The sequence below is a fragment of the Hevea brasiliensis genome, chromosome 2, assembly GCF_030052815.1.
Source record: "Hevea brasiliensis isolate MT/VB/25A 57/8 chromosome 2, ASM3005281v1, whole genome shotgun sequence".
NCBI lineage: Eukaryota > Viridiplantae > Streptophyta > Magnoliopsida > Malpighiales > Euphorbiaceae > Hevea > Hevea brasiliensis.
This window is the reverse complement of record NC_079494.1, coordinates 113,727,890-113,753,584: the sequence shown is the minus strand read 5'-3', so window position 1 is coordinate 113,753,584 and position 25,695 is coordinate 113,727,890. Positions and strand designations below refer to the sequence as shown.

The window sequence follows — 25,695 nt, the reverse complement described above, 5'->3', positions numbered from 1 at the left end:
TAAGGAAAAACTTTTGAAACCAGTTTTCCGAAGTGTTTTCTTGCAAAAGGGATTCTTGAAATACTGGAACTCTCCATTTTCAGTTCTTTCATTATCCTGTGACGCCCTTACTTTCAGTTCTTTGTCATCTTTGTTTCCATTCTTATTTCCCAAGCTCAACTTGCTTGTTTAAACCTGACTGCCGTTTAGCTAAGCATCCTTCGTTTCTAGGTGAGCTTCAGCCTTCGAGCTAAACAGCTTGTGCCCCTATTACGTTCTGCGATTAGTTTAGTAGATTCGGCTCCTCACAGGTGAGTGTTTATATCTCTGTTTCACTAAAAGCTCTTTTTATTTTACGCATTCCCTTTACTTTTATGTTTGTAATCTTCGCCAAGTTTATATGGTGTAATGAAGGTTATTCCCGAAGTTTACTTTCTTTGTCAACTGGTCCATTCTTTTTGTTAAGCTTTGCTACTTCTAAATGCGAAAGTCCTCATCTCAAGTAGCGTATAAGTAGTTCGGTAAAATGTAGGTAGTCGTGTCTTAAGTGCTTCTTTAAAATAGAAAGCCTGAATAATACGTCAAGAAAATAATAGAGTTGCATCACTAGGCTAACATAGAAGGTGATTCAGTATGACGTCATAAAGCAGAATGAAACTAAATTTCAGGTAAATAAACAGGATGGATTATGTATAAAAAGGTATTGGTAAAGTAATTACATAGGAGATCGGTAAAATTTAGTATGGCATCCTTTGTCTGGTCACAAGGTACCAACCAGTTAAAAGAAGCCTTATTCCGACCCTTGGCATCTTTGAATGCCGAAACTCTTAGTCTCAGGTTCTTATGATGCGTAGCTATAATTAAACCTTGAGAGATCGGAAAAGTCCTTACCCGGTCCCCATTTAAATGTTTAATAGAGGTCGGAGAAGAGTTCTTACCCGATCCTCGCCCAGAGTTTCCATAAATATTTAATAGAGGTCGGAGGAGAGTTCTTATCCGATCCTCAAACTTAAAAATTTTAACAAATATTTATAAGGAGGTCGGAGGAGAGTTCTTATCCGATCCTCAAGCCAAAAATTTTAACAAATATTTACAAGAGATCGGAGGAGAGTTCTTATCCGATCCTCAAGCTAAAAACTTGAACCAATATTTAAAAGAGATCGGAGGAGAGTTCTTATCCGATTCTCACTTAAAAACTTTAACAAATATTTAAAAGAGATCGGAGGAGAGTTCTTATCCGATTCTCAACCCAAAATTTTTTAATAAATATTTATAGGAGATCGGAGGAGAGTTCTTATCCGACTTCCAAATTAAATTTTAACAAATACGTAAGATGATCCCCCTGAAATAAAATTAATACGCAACAGCAACTCACTAAGGTTGTCTCATTTACTTATGTATCTGGGTAATCAGGATTAGTGAAAAATCAAACATTCCTTTCGGTCAAAAGGATTAATATTTCCATTCAAGCCCTCCTAACTATGAAGAACGTGAAGTTAAATCTGCTTACCCTCGTTGAGGGACGAGATGGGGTGCCTAACACCTTCCCCACTCGTTCATGGACCCCGAACCTAGAATCTTTGTTTTTGAAGTGGTTTTATTTTAACTTGCTTTCACAAATGGTTTTCTTTAATTTCCCTCAAAATTAAAGTGGCGACTCCTCACTTTTCCACTTTGGTGAGTGTTCGTCTAGGCGACCGCAAAACACCTTGCGACAGCTTGGCGACTCCACTGGGGAGTTAACAAACTAAACCCCGGTCTAGAGGTCCAAAAGTAGATTTAATTTTGTGTATAAATCATAGTTAGACGGGCTCACTCCGCAAAATTCTATACGTTAATTATTGTTATTCCTGCTAACCATTTTGTTTGTCTTGCTTGTCTTATTTTCTACAGTGCTCTACATTTAAAAAAAAAGAAGGAAAATAAAATCCCCCTGAATTGGGAAGAGATAAAGGTGTCCCTTCACACACTGAACACTCACACGATGTCCTTACACACTTCAGCCCCATACCCGGGCTTTCTTACCCTTTTAGGAAAGTAGGAGGGAGTCATGTAGCGGTACCCGTGGGTTTTACCCCGTTAGTATCTGTGAAGGCTTCTGCTCAAATTGAAACTCGTTCTATTCACTATGATACCCGTGGAATTTTCCCGACAATATCATGGGGGATAGAATGGGGCTCTGCTGTTTACAGTAGGGGCAATTTGGGAACCTGTGGCTTTTAGAAAATTAGACCCTGAGCTAAACTCTTACGATAGTTGAAAGCCGTAGCAAGCTACCATATAGGATAGAACTGTCTAATTAGGTAGCACCTAGCCGGTATTAGGACTTTCCTTTACTTTAAGACAAAAGGGGCATACTTACTCTTACCCTATTCTGTTTATGTTATTTTGTTCTTATTTTTAAGGGTAATCTTGAATCATACTGTCAAGAAAACCCACACATTTTCCTACTTTGATAAATGTGTAGGTATCACTCTGTCAACAGTATAATTCAAGATTACCTTAATTTATCCTGCTAATAAGTTTTTCCTGCAGGCGTTATCAAAATAAGGTCTGTAAAAGGATAAGCATCATTTTAACATGGCATCATCGGGTCAGTCGGCAGAAGAAGTTCTTAAATCAGAACAAAATGCTAAACCGTGGCCCAAAAATAATTCAGTGCCCCTACAGAATGATACTGGCTCATTACCTCCAATGGACTTGAGCAAGATTGAGGTCAGAATGAATAGTCTCGAAGGTCTGGCCGATGGTTGGAAGTCGTTCCCTGATCATGTCAAAGCACAATTTGAGAAGAAATATGGGAGAATTGCAACATTAATGCGAGTTAAAGTTCAAGTCCCGGCACTAAAGGCCATTTTGCCAGTTTGGAACCCTAAGTTTGGAGTATTCTCTTTCAACGATATCGATACTGTTCCCACTATAGAAGAATACCAAGCATTGCTGAAAATTCCTTATACGGTGCAGAATCGGATTTATCCACACCTCGAACATAGGCAGACCTGGAAAAGGTTCGCACATGTGCTAGGGATTCCACTAGAAGAAGCAAAGGCGAGAGAAACTGTCAAAGGAAACACGCATGGGTGGTATTGGACTTATCTCAAGAAATGGTTCGACCAATACATCCGAGATGAACAGTGGGATCAAGCTTCACTGGTGCTCGCTTTAGCAATCTATGGCCTGATTTTGTTCCCCAGACCTTCCGAAATCATAACCTTTAGTGTTGTGGAAATGTTCTGGGCAGTAGAGAAATAGAAGGTCAATCCAGTACCGGCAATACTTGCTGAGACTTTCTTAACCCTCACTTACTGCAGACAGCAAGGCAAGGGGTCCATTAAGTGTTATTCTCAGTTGTTGCACCTCTGGATCATAGGACATATGTGTCCTGTGGAGACGAAGGGATTAACTTGGTATCTTGACCAGCCTCTCATCGAGAAAATGACCCTATTGGTAATCAGTCAGAAGGATGAGTCGCAGTGGCAAGGACGGATTTTGAGCTTCAATAGCCATGACTACTGTTGGAGGAAGTTGTGGACGTCAGGTCAATCCATTTTGGTCGGCACGGGGGGCAATCAATCGGTATCCCTAATTGGAGTGACTGGATATACAAGTTACACTCCGGCCTTAGTAATGAGACAATTTGGCTCGACACGATTCGAGATCAACGAAGAATACCACCAGAGTCATTTTTACCATGAGCTCAAAGAAGAGGATGGGTTAAAAATAGCTCGCAAATCTTGGGAAAACATCACTCTGATGGAGAGGTCGCCCAAAGGCCCAAGTGCCACGGACGATTATCTTAAATGGAGGGCTGACAGGAACCTAGGACACTTAACTGCAGAATTCGAAGACAGCAACCCTCGCCGAAATACACTATTGGAAGAAGCTAATAATCATCTAGCTGACTCACTATAGAGGGCAAACGCCGAAAACTCGCAACTGCAAGAACAAATAAAGCAGTTAGAAGATCAACAGCAGAACCTTAAAAGAAAAGTGAGAAGGCTTAGGGAAGAGGCAAGGGCTGAAAAGATGGATTTCGAAGAGCAAGAGGCACGGTGGGAAAAAGAAAGAAGTTCGCTCCAAGCTGTATTAAAAGAAGTAGAAGCACGTAACAGCAAGCTCTAGGAAAAAATGAAATACCAAGAGATACTCGTAGAAGAGCATAAACGAGAAAATAAAAAGAAGAAGCTTGAACTGAAGGAACAAGCACTGCTCATCAACGATATTCTAAAGGAATGTGCTAAAGAAAGGAAGGAAAAAGAAAGACAAGTTGTTCTTTATCAGGAGCTGAAAAAGAATGTTGACCAGCTAGAGAGGACGATAGCACAGGGAAAACAAGAACTGTTACCTGAATCCGAGTATGCTTTGAAAGTGTTCGACCCTGCCAGACAAGAAGAAAGGTTATATGAGTATCTCAGAAAATGTCATCTCATTATAAAGAACCTCCCTGAGCCTAGGCCATTGTAAAGAATGCTGTATACGAATTATTCAGTTAATAGAATGATTTTTGGGCCATTGTTTAGCAAAATTGTGAATGAATAATATAACTCCCATAGGAACTCCCTCGCCAGGGTTATGCGAAAAATTGGATGTGCTATATGGACAGGTATCATAAACGCAGATTCAATCTAGTCGTTCACAGTCAGACTATCGAATGATGCCATGATAAAATTGAGGCAACCATCCTTCTGCAGATTTCATTTTTGGCTCCCAAATGCCACTGTATCCTTTGTCCGAACCAGGACCTTTAGTATTTTACGAAATTCAAAATTCACTAAAAGCTTTTATTTATTTCCCTCACAAAAAATCAAACATTGCTTCAAACAAGGCAAGTCTGACCAAGCACACGGTTCAGCCCAAGCGAGTGTACTTTACAAGATCCCGAACAAAAAAGATAATGGAAGATCAGGAATAAGTACAGAACCTACAAGGACAGGTTTTCGAATTGAAGGATCAGGTCTCAGAACTTATGAGACTAATGAGGGAGATGTCCCAAAATAAACCCACTTCAGAACCTAACCTACCATTACCTCCCCCACCACCTACAACAATGGATTCTCACCAAGCTTCAACCTCTTTCACCTTTCAGTCACCTATCCCGGATCCGACAGTCATTGTCAACCCAGCTGCCATAAATAATGACCTACCTTTCTCCCATTACCCAACCATCTCAAATGCGGACCCATACCCTTCAATAGTAATCCCTCCGGTTCACTCCACCCCTTATTTCCCAGCTGGGGGAGTATCTTTTGCAGTAGGAGGAGAAAGTAAGGCCAAGGAAAACGAGAAGCTGTCTGCTCTAGAGGAAAGATTGAGAGCAATAGAAGGGCTGAACATGTATGGTTCAGTTGATGTGGCGTTACTGAGATTGGTGCCAGATGTGGTGGTGCCACCCAAATTCAAAGTCCCGGATTTCGACAAGTATACCGGGAACTCAGATCCTCGCATTCACCTGGCAACCTACATTGCCAAAATGTCTGCCTTAACAGAAGATGACAGGCTTTTCATCCACTTCTTTCATGAGAGCCTCTCAGGAGCAGCCCTGAGATGGTGCATACAGTTGGACAGGAGCAAACTGCGCTCCTGGAAGGATTTAGCTGACGCCTTCTTAAAGCAGTATAAGTTCAACTGCGATGTAGCCCCCACAAGGAGAGATCTCCAAAATTTGGTGCAAAGGGACAGGGAAAGCTTCAAAGCGTATGCCCAAAGATGGAGAGAGAAGGCTGCAGATGTATATCTTCCAGTGACCGACAATGAACTCTGCTCCCTATTCATCGAAACACTGAAGGCTCCTTACTTCAACCTGATGATTGGGAATACCTCCAACAGCTTCTCTGACATCATTCATGCCGGTGAAAGGATAGAAGCTAATTTAAGGATGGGACGGCTGCAGGAGTTGACTGAGAACCCTGCGAAAAAGACTGCCAGCTTTGGCAAGAAGAAGGAGGGTGATGTGCATTCCATCACCCGTCAGAATAATTATTCCCCACTCCCTCAAAATAACTACCGGCCATATCCTCCCCCTCATGGCCAAACAGTCACGAACATTCTACCTCCTTTTCCAAATTATCCACACCCGCGCCCGCAATACCCACCGCCTACAAATTACCAACCTAGACCTCCTCCTCCACCTACTCAACCCAGACCACCACAAAATAATCCCAGACCACCAAGAAACCCTGATCCACCCCTTCCCCTCCCACTCAGTGAAATATACCGATACCTCGTCGGTATAAACCAGATTGTACCAATCCCCCTAGACCCAATTCAGCCACCATACCCCAGGTGGTATGATGCCACTGCCCATTGTGAATATCATGGAGGGGCACAAGGGCATTCAACTGATAACTGCGGGGCACTCAGAGGGAGAGTGCACGCTTTAATCTGGAACGGGTGGTTGAAGATTGAGGGAAATGGTTCCCTCCCCAATGTTACCTCAAACCCATTGCCTAATCTTGGTGCAGGTAATGGTGTGAATATGATAGAACCTGGGGATGAAAGCAAAAAGTCTCCTTTAGAACCATCCATTGATGTCATACAACTGGACTCCCTATATGAAGCTCTGGTCTCGACAATAGCTGAGGGGCAAGAACTGGACAACTGGACAGCAGAGGACATCCCTGTACTTAATTTCGAGACCATTCATCAATTAACACCTAATAATTCAATAGACTCGGAAATTCCTCTGGTTAATTTTGAAATCTCCATAACTGCCATTACTTCAAGTGATTCTGAGGTGGAGCTCACAGAAGAAAGCGATAAAAGGGATGAACCTTCCGTAGTGCCTTGTGGCGACGAAACACGCACCATAAACTTAGGCACGGAAGAAGTGAAGAGGGAACTTAAGGTTGTGGAGAGTGAGGAATTGGGAGATATGATCAGTTTGCTCAGAGAATTCTTGGACATATTTTCCTGGAGCTATGATGATATGGTTGGTCTGGACCCCCAGATAGTGACGCACAAAATTCCCCTAATTCCAGGGACAATCCCGGTGAAGCAGAAGCTAAAAAGAATGAATCCTGACACACTGCTCAAAGTTAGGGATGAGGTCAAGAAAGCTTGATGATTTGGGTTCATGGAAGTAGTCAAGTATCCCCAATGGATAGCTAACGTTGTCCCGGTAATGAAGAAGGACGGGAGAGTTAGGGTGTGTGTCGATTGCAGGGATCTCAATAAAGCAAGCTTAAAAGATGATTTCCCTCTCCCCCACATTGATGTGTTAGTAGACAATGCTGCGGAATTAGGTAGGTGTTCGTGTATTGATGGGGCATCGGGGTACAATCAAATCCCAATAGATGGGGAAGACAAGGAAAAGACAGCTTTTATCACTCAATGGGGAGTATTTTGCTATCGGGTCATGCCTTTCATGTTAAAGAATGCTGGCGCCGCTTACCAACGCGCTATGGTCACATTATTCCATGATATGATGCATAAAGAGGTGGAAGTGTATGTGGATGATATGATCATTAAATCAAAGGGGGAAGAGAGCCACGTGCAGGTGATGAGAAGGGTATAAGAGAGGCTCAGGAAATTTCAGCTGAAACTGAACCCTGCCAAGTGCATATTCGGAGCTAAATCTGGAAAATTGTTGGGATTCATAGTGAGTGAAAAGGGAATTGAAGTTGATCCGGACAAAGTTCGAGCCATTCAAGAGATGCCATCCCCAAAAAAACAGAAAAGGAGGTACGCAGTTTCTTAGGGAAGTTGAACTACATATCAACGTTTATCTCCAATCTCACCACTAAGGCTGAGCCTATCTTTAGACTACTCCAAAAGAATAACACCCCTCAATGGGATTCAGTTTGCCAAGAGGCTTTTGAGAAAATTAAGCAGTACTTGTCCAACCCACCAGTATTGGTTCCACCAGTGGCGGGAAGGCCTCTGATCCTGTATATGGCAGTCCAGCAAAACTCAATGGGATGTGTTTTGGGGCAACACGATGATACCGGCCGGAAGGAAAGAGCGATTTATTACCTGAGCAAAAAGTTTAATGATTGTGAGTCAAGGTATTCTTTCCTAGAGAAAACTTGCTGTGCACTAGCTTGGACAGTGAATCGCCTCAAGCACTACATGTTGAATCACAAGACATGGCTCATTTCCAGAATGGATCCCATCAAGTATGTATTCGAAAGCCCATTCGTGCCAGGAAGGATAGCCAAGTGGCAAGTCATACTCTCCCAGTATGACATCGTCTATATGACCCGGAAAGCAGTGAAGGGTAGCGTGATGGCTGATCTGCTTGCAGAAAGCCCTATCCAGGATTATGAAGCTCTGGATTTTGAGTTCCCTGATGAGCATATTAATGTAGTAGACTGCGAAGAAGAAGAACCAGCTGATGTTTGGGAAATGTATTTCGACGGAGCTGTCAATTTGTCTAGTAATGGAATCGGAGCTGTATTGGTATCCCCGGATAGGAAACACTTTCCGATAGCTATCAAGTTGAGATTTGACTGCACCAACAACATCGCAGAATATGAAGCTTGTGTAATGGGTCTACAAGCTGCTATCGAAATGAAAATCAGAAAGTTGGAGGTGTATGGAGACTCAGCTCTGATCATTTACCAAGTCAAGGGAGAATGGCAAACTAAGGATCCGAAGCTAATCCCATCTCAGAAGTACTTACTGGACCTAATTAAGAAATTCGAAGAAATCTCTTTCACTCACCTTAGTCGAGACAAAAATCAATTTGCAGATGCCTTAGCCACCCTGGCTGTTATGGCTCAAATGGAAGAAGGGCAAACGACTCAGGTGTTAAAGATTAAAGCAAGAAGTGAGCCGGCTTACTGCTTCATGATTGAAGAAGAACCTGATGGTAAACCTTGGTACCATGACATCTTGCTTTATATCAGAACCAAAGAATTCCCTCCAGGGGCGAGCAAGAACGAAAGGAGGATGATTCAGAGATTAGCATTGGGATACTTCCCCAGTGGAGAAATCCTATACAAGAGGAGCTCCAACGGCGAATTATTGAGATGTGTGGATGCAAAGGAGGTGAAGAAAATCCTTTTCAAGACTCATGAAGGGAACTGTGCCACCCATGCTAATGGACATATAATGGCTAAGCAAATCATGCGACGGGGATATTTCTGGACCACCATGGAAAAGGACTGCATCGAATATTTCCGGAAATGCCATAAGTGTCAAATCTACGCGGATCTGATAAATGTTCCGCCTCACCAACTGTTCAATCTCGTTTCACCATGGCCTTTCGTAATGTGGAGCATCGATGTGATTGGTCCCATCAACCCTAAGGCGTCCAATGGGCATAGATTTATCCTGGTAGCTATCGATTATTTCTATAAATGGGTCGAAGCGACATCATATGCTCACATCACGCAGAACACATTTCTCAAATTCCTCAGAAATTATATTATCTGCCGGCACAGTCTCCCCAATGAAATCGTCACTGACAACGCCAAGAACTTGAATGGCCCAAAGATCCAAAAGTTATGTGACCAATACAAGATTCGACATCTCAATTCCTCCCCATACCGTCCCCAGATGAATGGAGCAGTGGAAACAGCAAACAAAAATCTCAAGAGGATAATTCGGAAAATGACGATCACATATACGGATTGGCATGATATGCTTCCCTACGCTCTCCACGCATACCGGACTTCTGTAAGGACCTTAACTGGTGCAACTCCTTATTCGTTGGTTTATGGGATAGAGGCTATATTACCCATTGAGGTGGAGATTCCTTCTCTAAGAATTCTAAAAGAATCGGGGATTGATGAGTCAGAATGGATCCAGTCAAGGTTGGACCAATTAAACCTGCTAGATGAGAAGAGACTGGCAGCAGCATATCATGGGCAGTTGTACCAAAGAAGAATGGCTAGAGCATTTGACAAAAATGTTCGCTTTTGCGAATTTCAACCTGGGGACCTAGTTCTGAAAAAAGTTCTCCCGAATCAAAATGATCCCCGGGGCAAATGGTTACCAACCTACGAGGGACCCTATGCGGTTAAAAGGCATTTTTTGGTGGGGCCTTGATCTTGACCCACATGGACGGTGAAGAATTTTCAAGGCCTGTGAACACTGACACCGTCAAGAGATACTATGCCTGAAAAAAAAAAAAAAATAGAGTAGGGGTGAAAACCCAAAAGGGCGCTCCTAGCAAAATGTGTGAAAGAAGGCGAAAACCCTCGAGGGGCGCTTTCTGCAAAATAAGTGAAGGACGAAAACCCGAAAAGGCATCCTGAAAAAGCGAGCTAAAAAAAATAAAAAAATAAAAAAATAAAAATCTAGGGGTGAAAACCCGAAAGGGCATCCCAAGAACCAAAATAGAGAAATAAGGAACGGGGCAATGAAACTGAGGATGGAAATAAGTCATTGTGGCACGAGACTTCAGAGTACTTGAAATAATGACAGTTAAAAGACTTCAAAGCTAACCACAAGGAATATGTGAGATCTATCCTTGTACTCTTCTCCTTTGACACTGTACCTTTGTTTCCTAGAACCATAATAAAATCATATTTTTCTATCTATTTGCTTTTATCTTTCCTTCTTTAACATAGTCCTTCTTTAATCTTTTTACCTGATGCGCTATTAATCATTTAAAATTTTGCTATAAGATTAGGATTTGAAATTGATAACCTCATGTACTTTACTATGAGATTTGCAGGAAATGGCCAAAAAAAAAAAATAACTAGAGGTGAAAACCTGGAAGGGCGCTTCTAGTCAAGTGGACGGAAAGTGAAAACTCGCAAGGGCGCTTTTCGCAAAGTAAGGAGAAAGTCAAGAACAGAAAGGGGCATCCGAAGAAATAAGGTCGTAGGCCAGGTCTTGTAACTCGTCCTCCATTAATCATCGGCTTTCGGGATCCTGTTAAGTACACTTCATCGGGGAAGAACTTCTTGTGTCGAGATTAGGCTTGCTTTGTAAGTTGATTTTAACTTTCCAGCGTTTAAATTTCCTGTTAATCAACCTCTGGTTCCTTGATCTAAGTTGATTTTAATTTCCTGCATTTAAATTTCCTGTTATCAACCTCTGGTTCCTTGATCTAAGTTGATTTTAATTTCCTGTATTTAAATTTCCTGTTATCAACCTCTGGTTCCTTTATCTAAGTTGATTTTAATTTCAAGCATTTAAATTTCCTGTTATCAACCTCTGGTTCCTTGATCTAAGTTGATTTTAACTTTCCAGCATTTAAATTTCCTGTTAATCAACCTCTGGTTCCTTGATCTAAGTTGATTTTAATTTCCTGCATTTAAATTTCCTGTTATCAATCTCTGGTTCCTTGATCTAAGTTGATTTTAATTTCCTGCATTTAAATTTCCTGTTATCAACCTTTGGTTCCTTGATCTAAGTTGATTTTAACTTTCCAGCATTTAAATTTCCTGTTATCAACCTCTGGTTCCTTGATCTAAGTTGATTTTAACTTTCCAGCATTTAAATTTCCTGTTATCAACCTCTGGTTCCTTGATCTAAGTTGATTTTAACTTTCCAGCATTTAAATTTCCTGTTATCAACCTCTGGTTCCTTGATCTAAGTTGATTTTAATTTCATGCATTTAAATTTCTTGTTATCAACCTTTGGTTCCTTGATCTAAGTTGATTTTAACTTTCCAGCATTTAAATTTCCTGTTATCAACCTCTGGTTCCTTGATCTAAGTTGATTTTAATTTTCTAACATTTTAATTCCCTGTGACCAACCTCAAGGTTTCGACCCAAGTGGGTTTTAGCCTCCGGACTTTAATTTCAAATTTCAAATTTTAAATCGTCCAAAATTTGGGTCTGAATCTTTACATAATTCCTACATGGGAAGGTTTTCCCTTTGATAGAAATTATGTAAAGAGGGGCAGCTGTAGACACCATATTTTGGCCGATCCCCAGAATCAATAAACTCTGAAGCCGATCCCCAACCCAGTTTTCTAATCAGCCACTCACATTTCCGATCTCTCCTCAAAAGAATCGAATAAATACCAAGTCCTCATATCATATAGAGTTCCCACCGATCTCTCAAGCTAATTGCCAAGTCCCCTGATCAGCTAATTATATTTCCGATCTCACTTGCCAAACGAGATTGAATCCTCTTACCACCAGTCTTATTGCCAATCTCTCTTTTAAAAATTTGAGAATGATAAAGGTTTCGACTCGGTTTATAGATGATCCCGATCTTAAGTGTTCGAAGCCAAATTTCTAATTTTAATTAAGTCCCGTTTCGTAACTGATCTCATGCATTTTATGTTGTCCGATCTCCTATACTTAGATTAAAAATCATTTTCAGTTGTCATGCTAATATGTTCAAACAATCAAGTGCTTTCCGATCACAATCAATCATCGAACAAAAGGGGAACTTTCATTTCATTTCATTTCAAATTTATACAAGTCACCCCCAGCCGGAACACATGTTGTTCATTTTCCCTCTCACCTTCAGCCTCCTCTTCGCTATCCTCACCTTCGTCCTCGGGAGCCAGGTTGGCCATCCAGGAGAAGTCCTCCTCAGGATAACGCTTCTTGAGCTCAGCCAGGAGATCTCTGTGAGCATTCACATAAGCGCTGGTCACTCCGGTCACCATTTCTTCTTCTTTCGCCTTGAGCTTCTCAGCAAGATGAGCGAGTTGAGCAGCTTCATCAGCTCGGATCGCCTGAACCTCCCCGAGAACACGATCTCGCTCGGCCAGAACATGAGCTTTCTCGGCCAGCTTGTCCTCATAGAACTTCATTCGTCCCTCAATTTGAGATATGTAATCCTGTGTGGACGAAAGTTGGGATCGGAGAGAAGACACCTCATGATTCATCCTCTCGACTTCCTTACCCAGGCGATGAGCCTTCTCCCGAACCATGTGCTGGTTCACTAAACACTCCACGTTCAGGCTCATAGATCTGGTCAAGATATCATCAAGGTTATCCAGAGACAGCCTATCCCGATCTTCTCGAAGACAGATAGAGGACGCTAAGACCTTGGCGAAACCAGGGTTCTCTCGAACCGTCTGATTCTTCTCCAGGGAATGGATTAGAACTTGAGCGTCGCGGGAAAGAGGCCTCACAGTAGTTTGGGAAGGGCCCCCTTCCGCACTTGGAGCGGTCGGCGGAGGTGGAGGTGGCTCTTCTTGGTGAGGAGGAGTTCGGACCACTTCTATGATCGGCGGACCGGAAGGTTGAGATGAGCCTTCCTGTATTTCCCCGGGCTCATGACCAGGTGTTTGAAGCAGCTCGGAGCGCTTCATCTCCCGTACCTTCCGAGAGATCTCTCTCTTCCACTTCCGGCTCTCCTTAGAAGCTTCGCCGCTTTCCATACCTGCACAAAGAAGAGGTCAGTGAGATTGCTAAGGTCCAAAGATCTGAGATATAGAAAATACCAATGCCAAGAGCAGAGAGCTGAAGCCCGCGATCTTGACCAGTGACCAGCTGCATAGTCCAATGGTGTAGCTCGGCCGTCACGGCATCCAAACAAGAGAACTTCTCTCTGGACACCTGTTCCTTCAACTCCATCACCATTGCACCCTCTTCCCTATTTAGGGCGATGTGCTTCGTAAGCAAAGGACCCTGATGCAGCCAGCTGCGGGGGAAGCCCTCAAAGCTGTTCGGAATTTTACTCCTCAAGATAAAAAAGCGGTTCTTCCAATTCTTCAAGGAGGAAGGTAGGTCTGTAAAAAGCCCACAATGTGGTTTCGCCTAGAAGAACCAATACTCGTCGTCCTTGCGACGAGTTAGCCGGTGCAGTTCAGCGAACACCTTAGCCGTGGGTTAGAGTCCTTTAGCTCGGCATAGGCCTCGGAAAGCTACCAAGATCCGCCACGAGTTTGGGTGAACTTGAGCGATGCACACTTGGTGATATTTCAAAACTTCTTTGAAGAAGTCGTCCAAAGGGAACCGCAGACCGGCCTTTAATTGTTCTTCGTAGACCATTATCATATCGTTCTCCTCGAAGAAGTGATCGGCACGAAGGTCGCCATGACACCGGATCAATTCGTAGGAATCAGGCCGGATGTTGTACTCCTGGCTGAACGACTGAAGGTCGGTTTCTTGCAAGATTGACGGTAGCTCGTCCATGGGAAGATTTTCCCTCCCTGAAGAAGGCACATGCCTTGATGGTGCTGGTTGTCCCCGAGCTGGAGCGGAGACCCTAGGAAGTTCAGGCTGTGCGCTTGGTCCGACCACCTCTACATCATCGGACGACCACGAGAACTGAATGGAAGGGGGGCTTACTGCTCTCTGACCTTTGGCACCGCTCATTTTCAAAGGAAACAGAAAATTTAAACTAAAGTAAAGATCAAAACCCTTACCAGAGCTTGATCGGTGTCGGAGGAACTTGAGAAAATGAGAGAATTTGGAAGTTATTTGCGAGAGACTGAAAATGACATGAAGGAGCAACTGGCTAACCCCACCCCTATTTATACTCGTATGAGCATTTAATGCTCACGATGTTCCAGGTAGTGCATCGGATAGCGGGACTCGCCAGCTGTTCTGACACGTCTCACTAATATTCCGGAGATTCCATAGAGAGATCGGTTAACTGTAGGGCGGCAGATTAAGGTGTTTTGAATTACGGATCGGATAAGTTTCATTCAAATTAAGAGTCGGATCGGATAATCACATCAGATATTGGAAAATAATCAATGTAATAATAATAAAATGATAGTGGTCAAAATGAAATTTTATTTCCGAAAAGGTCAGATTTCATCATTTGGGCGATCTTCGGAGATCGGGATTACACAAAAGTTGAATTATATCATTTGGGCGATCTCTAGAGATCGGATTACATTAAAAGGCAAGTTACATTATCTGGCCGATCTCTGGAGACCGGCATCACTTCCTATCTAGCGAATGCCCATGTGAAAGCCTAGTCTCGTGGCTGAGTCAAAAGATGTGTCTGATCAGGAGACCGGCCGTTGGATAGATGTACAGCTTAGATGGGGTGACTATGACTCTCATGAGGATGTAGAGTCATTTCTATTGTCATCGACCAGAACCGAGCTGTAGTTGGGACGCCCAATATGGTGAGGAGCCAAATGAACATTAGCGGGCAATCACCGAGGTTGAAGGGAATGTTAGCAGTCTTCTCGCCGGAAATTGGATTGCCAATTATATTGGCACAGTAATCCGAGATCGGTATGATCGATATTTTCGATCTTAATCGGGAAATTAGTCCAGTTCTCTCACTGTCATCAAATAAGGATATCATTACATCCCGATCACCGGGGTCGTAAATTTACAGTCGGGACACGAAGAAAATGGTCAGAAAAAGATCAAAAGTGGTCACCATGGCCGGAATTGTTGCCGGAGCAGCTTGAAGAAGGAAATGAGGAGAATAGGGGAGAAAGTCAAGTGAAGTAGGGCTTTCCGATTGAAGGTATATATATAGGAAAATTTGAGCATTTATTGCAAGCAGAAAATGAAGCGGACGCCTCGAGAATTGAGGGAAATAAATGCTTTGACTGGACCGAACCCGATAAAAAGGAAGACTGGTGTGGTAAAGATCGGTAGAAAAGAGCGTGTCAGGAAAGATCGGAAGAGAGGAATCTAGTATGAGAGATCGAAAAAGGATCACGTTGAAAAGACCGGAAAAGAGGGGAGGTCGGGAGACAAAGAGAATAAGACAGCTCCTGGCAATTATCGTCATAATCAGAGCCGAGGTAGTTAAAGCGTTGCAGGAGAAATCTCAACCGCACGCCCCAGAATCGCCCGCATTTCTGACATGCGCCAGAGTACTTCAGGACAGTGCTGTACATCCTAATCTCCACCGTTGATCTTACTTGTAAGGAGGAGCTCGGAGCCCTCGGATCAAAGAAGAAAACGACAATATCAGCGCCTTTCACTCCCAGCCCTCGGATCCCCCCGGACAAGAGAATTTGGGACCGTCAGATTAGAAGAAGAAAATGACAAATATTCTGAAGGGGATCTCAGCCGTCCGTTCTAATCCTCTTTAATTCCTGAGCCTCAGATCATGTCCTTCGAAATCCTGACCCTCCATCTCCCTCAGAATAGATCCTGACCCTTCATGGGGAGCACCCGGTTCCTATAAATACCTGCATGAAAACTGTTCAAGGGACGAGCAAAAAAGGAGAAATAGTTACTATAGTGGAAGAACTCTGAAATTTAATTCAGTTCGTTACTCTGCTGTTTTTAAGTTTTTGATAAGGAAAAACTTTTGAAACCAGTTTTCCGAATTGTTTTCTTGCAAAAGGGGTTCTTGAAATACTGGAACTCTCCATTTTCAGTTCTTTCATTATCCTGTGACGCCCTTACTTTCAGTTCTTTGTCATCTTTGTTTCCATTCTTATTTCCCAAGCTCAACTTGCTTGTTTAAACTCGATCCGCTTAGCTAAGCATCCTTCGTTTCTAGGAGAGCTTGACCTTCGAGCTAAACAACTTGTGCCCCTATTACGCTCACGATTAGTTTAGTAGATTCGGCTCCTCACAGGTGAGTGTTTATATCTCTGTTTCACTAAAAGCTCTTTTTATTTTACGCATTCCCTTTACTTTTATGTTTGTAATCTTCGCCAAGTTTATATGGTGTAATGAAGGTTATTCCCGAAGTTTACTTTCTTTGTCAACTGGTCCATTCTTTTTGTTAAGCTTTGCTACTTCTAAATGCGAAAGTCCTCATCTCAAGTAGCGTATAAGTAGTTTGGTAAAATGTAGGTAGTCGTGTCTTAAGTGCTTCTTTAAAATAGAAAGCCTGAATAATACGTCAAGAAAATAATAGAGTTGCATCACTAGGCTAACATAGAAGGTGATTCAGTATGACGTCATAAAGCAGAATGAAACTAAATTTCAGGTAAATAAACAGGACGGATTATGTATAAAAAGGTATTGGAAGGTAATTACATAGGAAATCGGTAAAATTTAGTCTGGCATCCTTTGTCTGGTCACAAGGTACCAACCAGTTAAAAGAAGCCTTATTCCGACCCTTGGCATCTTTGAATGTCAAAACTCTTAGTCTCAGGTTCTTATGATGCGTAGCTGTAATTAAACCTTGAGAGATCGGAAAAGTCCTTACCCGGTCCCCATTTAAATGTTTAATAGAGGTCGGAGAAGAGTTCTTACCCGATCCTCGCCCAGAGTTTCCATAAATATTTAATAGAGGTCGGAGGAGAGTTCTTATCTGGTCCTCAAACTTAAAAATTTTAACAAATACTTATAAGGAGGTCGGAGGAGAGTTTTTATCCGATCCTCAAGCCAAAAATTTTAACAAATATTTACAAGAGATCGGAGGAGAGTTCTTATCCGATCCTCAAGCTAAAAACTTGAACCAATATTTAAAAGAGATTTGAGGAGAATTCTTATCCGATTCTCACTTAAAAACTTTAACAAATATTTAAAAGAGATCGGAGGAGAGTTCTTATCCGATTCTCAACCCAAAAATTTTTAATAAATATTTATAGGAGATCAGAGGAGAGTTCTTATCCGACTTCCAAATTAAATTTTAACAAATACGTAAGATGATCCCCCTGAAATAAAATTAATACGCAACAGCAACTCACTAAGGTTGTCTCATTTACTTACGTATCTGGGTAATCCGGATTAGTGAAAAATCAAACATTCCTTTCGGTCAAAAGGATTAACATTTCCATTCAAGCCCTCCTAACTATGAAGAACGTGAAGTTAAATCTGCTTACCCTCGTTGAGGGACGAGATGGGGTGCCTAACACTTTCCCCACCCGTTCATGGACCCCGAACCTAGAATCTCTGTTTTTGAAGTGGTTTCATTTTAACTTGCTTTCACAAATGGTTTTCTTTAATTTCCCTCAAAATTAAAGTGGCGACTCCTCACTTTTCCACTTCGGTGAGCACCTTGCGACAATAAGGTCACAATACTTTCAACAATTCAAAGCAACAGTAAAATGCATATTTCATTCATTTAATCAATGAATTTTTAAAACATAGTGATGTTGTGCACAAACCTCAAACGAGTCGTCCCTTAGCCTCGACTCGGTTCCTCGGGTTCCTTCCCGATATTCTTTTCAACTGAAACACACAATTTTACAATGTTTCAGTACTAGAACTTAACACAAATCCAAAATAAATTTAGCTTCACATTTACCTAGTTCTAACGTGTTAAATTCGACGTTCTCGAAATTTTTGTGTTTTGGGTTACTATTCACTACACTATTCAAGTCAAATAGTTGACTTTCTAAGGCTTAATAGGTATGAAAATTCCAACTTCACCCACATACCACATTTTGGTCATTAAATTTGTTGGTTTTGGTCATTTTCTCAAAACTTAGGTCTTTTAGGCAAAATTGCCAATTTTCGGTTTTGGAGTCCTAAGTTGCACTGTTTCATTGGCCCTTTTACTGTTAGAATTTGGCAAACCTTCCTTCATAGAAAATGTTCCTTATTGTCTTAAGTGTATTCTCATTTTTGAATCACCCCAATTGGAGTTTTGTAGCTCAAGTTATAGCCAAAATACAGTTACTGTTTACGTGCACTGTTCATGCTGAGATTTTGGTTCTGGCAGATTTTTGGTCCAACTTTGTTCAGTAATTTGATCAAGTTAAGTTCACAATTTGGTCTAACTTTCTTCATATGAAATGTTCTAATATGTCTTAGGTTTCCATCGGTTCAAGAATCACCTAAATCTGAGTTTCCTAGAGAGAGTTATAGCCCTTCAAACATTACTGCTCAAATGGAATTATGCAGAATCGCTGGTACAGTAACTCAACTTTGCTCAATAATTTGAATGGGTTAATGGCATAATTTGGGGTGGCGTTCTTCATGAAAGTTTTAGATCTATATCTTATCTAATTGATGGTAAAATTTCAGGTCAATTTGACCTGTCTAGCTCGAATTATGGCCAAATAAACAGTTATTTGGTCAGTTTGGTGCAGTGGTAGCCTGCTCTCATTTCACTTTGGTCAATTGGTTCACCAAGTTTTAGTCAGTTTTTGGCCATGGTTCCTTAACAAAAATTGTGCTATTTTATGTCTATTTTCATCCCTAATTGGTGGTATATCAATTGGACTTGTAAAATTTCCGTTTTGGTCCTTCAAATTTAGTTTGGTCATGCTGCCAGCAGCATGACCATTTGACCTACGAATTTGGTTTTCATTCCAAAAATTCCCACACATCTCTTTTGGTCATTATTGACCATTTTTCATCTCATAATAGACCAAAGTCATCATTTAAGCATTTTTCCAAAATTTGGTTCCCAAACCCTAGCATTCAAACCCTAATTTCACTACTTTGTTGCCATTAACAAATTCAAAATTCCAAACTATCATCATTCAACTAATTAAGTCTTTTAAACTCATTTTAACTCATTTAATTCATGCAATTCATACTCCCTTCAACCAGGCCAAAATTTCAGCAATGGTCCTTCCCCATATTTATTTCATTTAATCAAGTTCTAAGCTCACTTAAATACCTAAACATGCATTTGAAGTAGAAAATTGAAAGTTAGCACACTAACCTTTGCTTTGGATTCTAAATCTTCAATTTTCCTCTTCTTTTCTTCTTTCTTTTGTGATCAAACTTCTTCTCAAGTAACTAAATCAGGTTCTAATAAGTCAAGTTGGGGTCAAAATAGGTTTAAAGGGTTGAAAGAAAGCTTGGATTCAAGCTTCTCTAGTGTAACAATGGTGGTTTATGGGAGAGGGAAGAGTGGCCGAAACTTTTGGGGAAGGAGGTTTGAATTTTCTTTGTTTTTTTGTGTATTTTATGAATAATTATCTCTTAAGTTTACTTGGTCAAAATTTACAATAATTTAAATTCATTTATGATGTCATGGTGGGACCCCTTGTATGATGTAACAACTTTTCCTTTCTTTTTCATTTTTTTTTCTATTAGTTCTTTAATTTAATTTTCGATCCCGAAGTTTTTTTTTCTCCGATTTTATTTGACAGTTAGGTCAGGAGTCAGCTTTCGGGGTCAATTGACCAAATTGCCCTTCGCCGGTTCAACCCGATTTGCAATTAATTTCATATTTCTTTGGCTCCTGACCTAATTATTTGACTGGCTTAACAGTTCTTTTTCGTGATTTTCTCTTTTCCACTGTGTTCATAAGGGTCCTAAGGACCGCAGCGTCACTTTTTACGGTTCGAAATTTGAGTTTAAAATGACTTCGCAGTCGTTCCCAAGGAGGTCACCCATCGCTGTGACTCTCGGCTCGTTTAACTTCTTATGTTCTGTTTTTCTTGTTTATACTTAACTAATTGAACAATACTAATTATTTGTGTTTATGGCTTATCTAGTTGTCTTAAGTGTGGTTCTAATCCCCTTAACTGTCCGGACCGACACCGGTCACCGGAACAGTAAAATCTACCAGGCTATGCAAACGGGGTGTTACAATTGGCAACACTGTGTTTATTGAACTATTTGACCAAATTGTGTTATTATGAATTTTAGTAACCTGTGAAATGTGATTGAGAAATATTTGAATTGTGATTTGATAATGAATGATTTATGTGTTGTATTTTAAATTTTTATTGTGCATCACTGAGTATTTTTATACTCAGCGATAGCTTATTTCTTATCCTGAGATAAGAGCAGAGAAAGCAAAGTGAGAGTGCGGGATTGACAAGAACTCTTGATCATTTTTGTACGGGTATTGTTTTATACCCTTATTGTTATTTTGATGTAAATACTGTAATGTCATAAGTATCAATGTAAAGTGAGCAGTTGTATAATAAATTGTAATAATATTATTTTTGGATTTTATATCTGTAAAGTTAATTTGTGCATACAATATTGATGGAATGATATGAAATAGTTTGTTTTGAGAATTTTGAGATGTATTGACTTGAGAATATTTAGAGGTTGGGAGTTAGAAAAAATTTATTGGAAGTGCTTTTTACAGGTTTTGAAGAACGGTTTTCTCCAAATATAAACAGAACTCTGTTAAAATTTTTATAAAATTTGCGGTAAAATTAAAATGGATAAAATTTTTACTAGTTTATAAGCTTTGAATAAATGATTTTAATTCATACCAAAATGCTCACCACTTCTAAAATGCAAGAAAATAGTTTTAAAATCCCTTATAGTGTACTTAATGAATTATCGGTAGGTGAAGTTCGGTAGTTCTTTAGGTATTCTATGGGATCATGTTATGCCTTACAGAGGGGTAAGGTTTGACATTATTGCTGGGCCTGGTTTTAGTTTTTTTGGGTTTAAAGCGTTAACATCACTTGGTTTTCTTGTGTGGGTTTGGTTTGCAGCAGCTGAAAGTTTAACTGGGTTAAAGGACATTTGTTGAGATACATGCCTTGATTTCTCTTGGATGACAGTAACTTTTTTGGTTTCTTGAACCTTTGTAACTGCTAATTGATGGTTGTTATGGGAACTCATATAATCTAATGATGGCTTTTGAGTAGGTTCAAGGCTATGGTAGGTAGGTAAGGGGTTTATTTCTGGTATGGATTGTACTATGACGGCTTTGCTTTTGGGGTTGAGGTTTTCGAAGTTTAGTTTGCTCAAGGTTGATGGGACAAGGTGGCAAGTTTCAGAGGGAGTCAGAAGCCCTTGTGATGGAGGCGCTTGAGGATGACGCGCCACTGGTTTCCTTTGCAAGCCCATCGCACTGGCTTGGGCTGATCCTTGTTCCTCCATTTTTCGCTCCCCATATTGTTCCTGAAACTTTGAAGAGAACAGATCTGCTCGCATCCATGGCCCAAACTCTTGTCTCTTACTCCTGTTTTCTGTATTGGTTACTATGGAAATATTGGGGCAAGTTTGTATTTGATGGCCTAACACACCACACATATAGCAGAAATCAGGTAATCTCTCATACCGGAATCTGATTCTTTCCACCGACCCATCTGCTTTTTTGCTAGAAAATCCTTCCAACAAAGGTTTGTTAACATCCACCTCTACCCGAATTCTTAAACAGCTACCCACAGAGATATCATGGTTAGAGACCAAATCCACATCAACAAGCCTTTTAAACAGAGTCCCTATCATCCCTGCATTTTGCTTTGTCATTTGATTCAGAGGCAAACCATGTACTTGAATCCAAAAAGGGGTTGAAGAGAAATCCACTTCTTCTAACCTCATATGGGGGGAACCAGTCTTTCAACACTAACAGAGAATTATTCACAGACCATGGTACCCCTTCCATTACTCTAAATTTATCCCTTTCATGAGAGAACTTAAACAGGAAGGAGTTCTTAAATTCTGTGATCGGTTTAACATGAAATTCAAATGCCAAGGTCCAAATCTTCTTTAGAACATTTCTAACATGATTGACAGAGAGATTTTTATTAAACAGGATCTTATCAACCAAAATAATATTTAATAGAGACTAAGCCGCCGAATCATCCGTCCCCAGTTCCAGAGAAATATCCTCCCACAAAAGAGTACTAGTTTTTTCGCATAGAGAAATAATAGAGTCTGCTAATTGCTCCATTAAAGCTTCATAAAAGCTCAGATATAATCCAAGCCAATTCATTGCTGAGAATTCAAGCCAGACTGAAAGAGACTCACCACAGGAAGACTGCTACTATTGACACACCTACTCACCAAATCTCCACCAAAGACAGCAAAGATTGGGCTGAAACTAAACAGGAAAGTTCTACTATCTTGGGAGAGAGAGAACTACTTCGCTTCTACTATCTCGGGAGAGAATAAATTAATAATTATTAATTATATCTAATAGTTAAATCATAACCCTAATTCAGGTACTCACACCGCTCCGCTCCGGGCAGGCTACATCCGTTGAGAATCCTTGAATCCGAAGCTCTTGGCCCAAGTTGTTTATCTATCCTTCTCTGGAAACGGGAATCACGTGATCATCGTCATTCATCCCTTTGCAAAATGCCAACACGACACTAATATCCAAAAATCAAACGACAGCGTTTTCTTCACATCCCTTGCCATACCATTTCTAACTGGATGACGACACATCTCACCCTTCGGTCCTCTGATTCTAAGCACACAGTGAGCCACAGTTCCACTATTTCAAGTTTTGAGCAGTCTTTCAGATCATGCCCAATCTTCTTCCCAAACCCTAACTCACCCCAATGGAAAACAAAGATCCTCCAAACGGTGAGTCGGCTCACCACCACCAACTCACCAAGAAGCCCCGGCTCACTCGGTTCATAACCGAATCCGAAATCCGAGAAGAGTTCGCACACCATCAGTCTGGCATAGCCCGAATCAACAACGGGAGCTTCGGGAGCTGCCCTGGATCGGTGCTTGCCGCCCAGAGGAAGTGGCAACTCAAATTCCTTCAGCAACCGGACGATTTCTACTTCAATACGCTCCGCAAGGGGATTCTTCATTCGCGGACACTGGTTAAAGACCTCATTAATGCCGATGATGTGGACGAGGTCTCCCTCGTCGACAATGCCACCACCGCCGCTGCCATTGTCCTCCAGCAGATAGGCCGTTCCTTCGCCGATGGTAAATTCCATGAGAACGACGCCGTCTTGATGCTTCACTGCGCCTATGAAGCCGTAAAAAAATCTATGCAAGCGTATGTCACGCGTACCGGTGGATCAGTAATAGAAGTTCAGCTTCCATTTCCTGTTAACTCCGATGAAGAAATTATCGCTGAGTTTAGGAAAGGGTTAGAGAAAGGTAAGGCTAGTGGTAGAAAAGTTAGGTTAGCAATAATCGATCACATAACATCAATGCCGTGTGTCGTCACTCCAGTCCGGGAATTGGTTAAAATTTGTAGAGAAGAAGGCGTGGACCAGGTTTTTGTTGATGCAGCTCACGCTCTGGGTAGTGTTAAAGTAGATGTTAAAGAAATTGGGGCTGATTTCTACGCTAGCAATTTGCACAAATGGTTTTTCTGCCCGCCATCAGTTGCATTTTTGTATTGTAAAAAAACCAGCTCCTCCTCTGATGTGCATCACCCCGTGGTTTCACATGAATATGGGAATGGATTGCCAATTGAGAGTGCGTGGATTGGGACAAGGGATTACAGTTCTCAACTAGTAGTACCATCTGCTTTGGAGTTTGTTAATCGATTTGAAGGAGGACTTGATGGAATAATGAATAGGAACCATGAGAAGATTGTTGAGGTGGGGAAAATGTTAGCAGAGTCATGGGGAACAAATCTAGGGGCCCCGCCGGAGATGTGTGCAGGCATGATTATGGTAAGCTTGCCTTCAAGATTGCGTGTAATGAGTCAAGATGATGCTTTGAGGTTAAGGTCGCATTTGCGTTCGAATTATGGGGTTGAGGTTCCAATTCATTATCAGGCACCTAGAAAAAATGGTGAGGCGGCTGTGAAGGATAAGGATGGGTTCATAATGGCCTATGCAAGGATTTCTCATCAGGTCTATAATACGTTTGAGGATTATTGCAAGCTTAGAGATGCCATATATCAACTTCTTGATGATCCACAGATATCCAAAAAGCTTTTTGCAGAGTGAAGAGGTATTCTTTTTGCGCACAATTGGAGTTTCTTGTGAAATATTTGTGTCCAAATGTAGAATTACTTGTGATTTGTGCTGATTTTTCAATCTTTAGTATTTGATATAATCTCTTTTACATTTCCTCTACAATATGACTCAAGGAACATGAAGATCAGTTAATAACGGTGTATCATTTATAAATCGCTTACATGCCGCCAATGAGAGTTATGTAGTGTTGGACTTGTGCACATGCCTGACACTCATCTGATTTGTCTAGAAACACTTTGGCATCCATTTTCTCCTCCTATAATCTACTCAAAACACTTTAATTTAAAGAACTCTGGAGCAGACCTGCTGAAGATATTAAGTTTATTGAGATTCTGTTGTTTATGCTTTCTTATGCTGAAAAATTCTTGGCCAAAAGGTTCCCCTCCCCCTCCCCCATCTCCCCTCTCTCTCCTCCCCCCCCCCCTCCTCTTCCCCCTTTTTTTTCTTCTTTTTTTGCATGTTTGGTCAATAGGACAAGTATTTTTTTTTTTCTAGGTTTCAGTTTCAGAATGTATAAACTTTCGGGTATTTTAAGTGCTGCTTGTGCTGATGCAATTAAGAATTTTTTGGAATAACAGACCAAACATTATTAGCCAAAAGCAAAGACAAAAACCATTAGGGAGGATGGAGATAAAAGTAGAAGCTCGCTTAGAAGGGGCTGACATAGTCCTAAAAGCGATATGCTTCAGCCTTCAGGCATGGTCTATCAAACTGGGGATAGTAGTTGTCAGTGGTGAATGCTGGTCTTTTGAATTTTCTGCCATTTAGGTTAATTCTTCAGTCCTTTGAGTGCAGATTGAAGTTATTTGGTTGAAAGAGATTAGTTTGAAAGACTTAATGATCAACAACCATCTTTTGGCTGGGACATTGACATCTGCATGGATGCAACGATCCAGATAACTGTTGGCGTTCTTCCACTTTTGCAACTTTATGCCTCTCTTGGACTGGGAAAATGTTAATATTTCTTGGCTTTGGAGGTGTAATTTGATGACTCCTTGCATGTATTTACTTTCAAAATATTGACGGAGGATATTTAGTTGAAATCTCAAATGACCTCTTCTCATTTGTGATAAAAGTCAGTAGACATCTTCATTGGCTATCACTTATTATCCATTATTTGGCAGTTCACTGCAAATATTGGAGAAGTCTATGAAAAAGCATTTGCGTTTCCCTAATTTTTTGATGCTTGTGGCTAGTCTCAGCATCTGAACCAGGCAATTTAGGAAGATTCCGCAGCATAACGTATTAGAGGTAATATATGCTAATTGAAAGTGTAAACAGTTTCTATATTATCATAAGCCGAGTAGACAATCTTTTAGCCTTCAATTGGAAAGTAGTTTCGTTTTGGTTTTGGCTTCAAGTGACTTGAGAACCTTTTGACACGTCTGCTTCATAAACATGGTGAAGAATGAGGCTGGTGTTAA

At 41.0% G+C, this 25,695-nt stretch overlaps 1 protein-coding gene across 2 annotated transcripts; it reads left to right on the top strand.

Moving 5' to 3' along the window:
• The first annotated feature begins 22,741 nt into the window (after positions 1 to 22,741).
• LOC110661721 (L-cysteine desulfhydrase) lies at positions 22,742 to 25,346 on the top strand. Of its 2 annotated transcripts, none has more exons than XM_021820434.2 (2): positions 22,742 to 24,245; positions 24,850 to 25,346. In XM_021820434.2, the coding sequence occupies exon 1, from the start codon at positions 22,880 to 22,882 to the stop codon at positions 24,239 to 24,241; it is 1,362 nt and encodes a 453-aa protein (XP_021676126.2). In that variant the 5' UTR covers positions 22,742 to 22,879; the 3' UTR covers positions 24,242 to 24,245; positions 24,850 to 25,346. The 2 variants fall into 2 exon arrangements, with proteins under 2 accessions (XP_021676126.2, XP_021676127.2); XM_021820435.2 differs by lacking the exon at positions 24,850 to 25,346 and adding an exon at positions 24,385 to 24,561 and having other exon boundaries at positions 22,858 to 24,245.
• Positions 25,347 to 25,695: the final 349 nt, after the last annotated feature.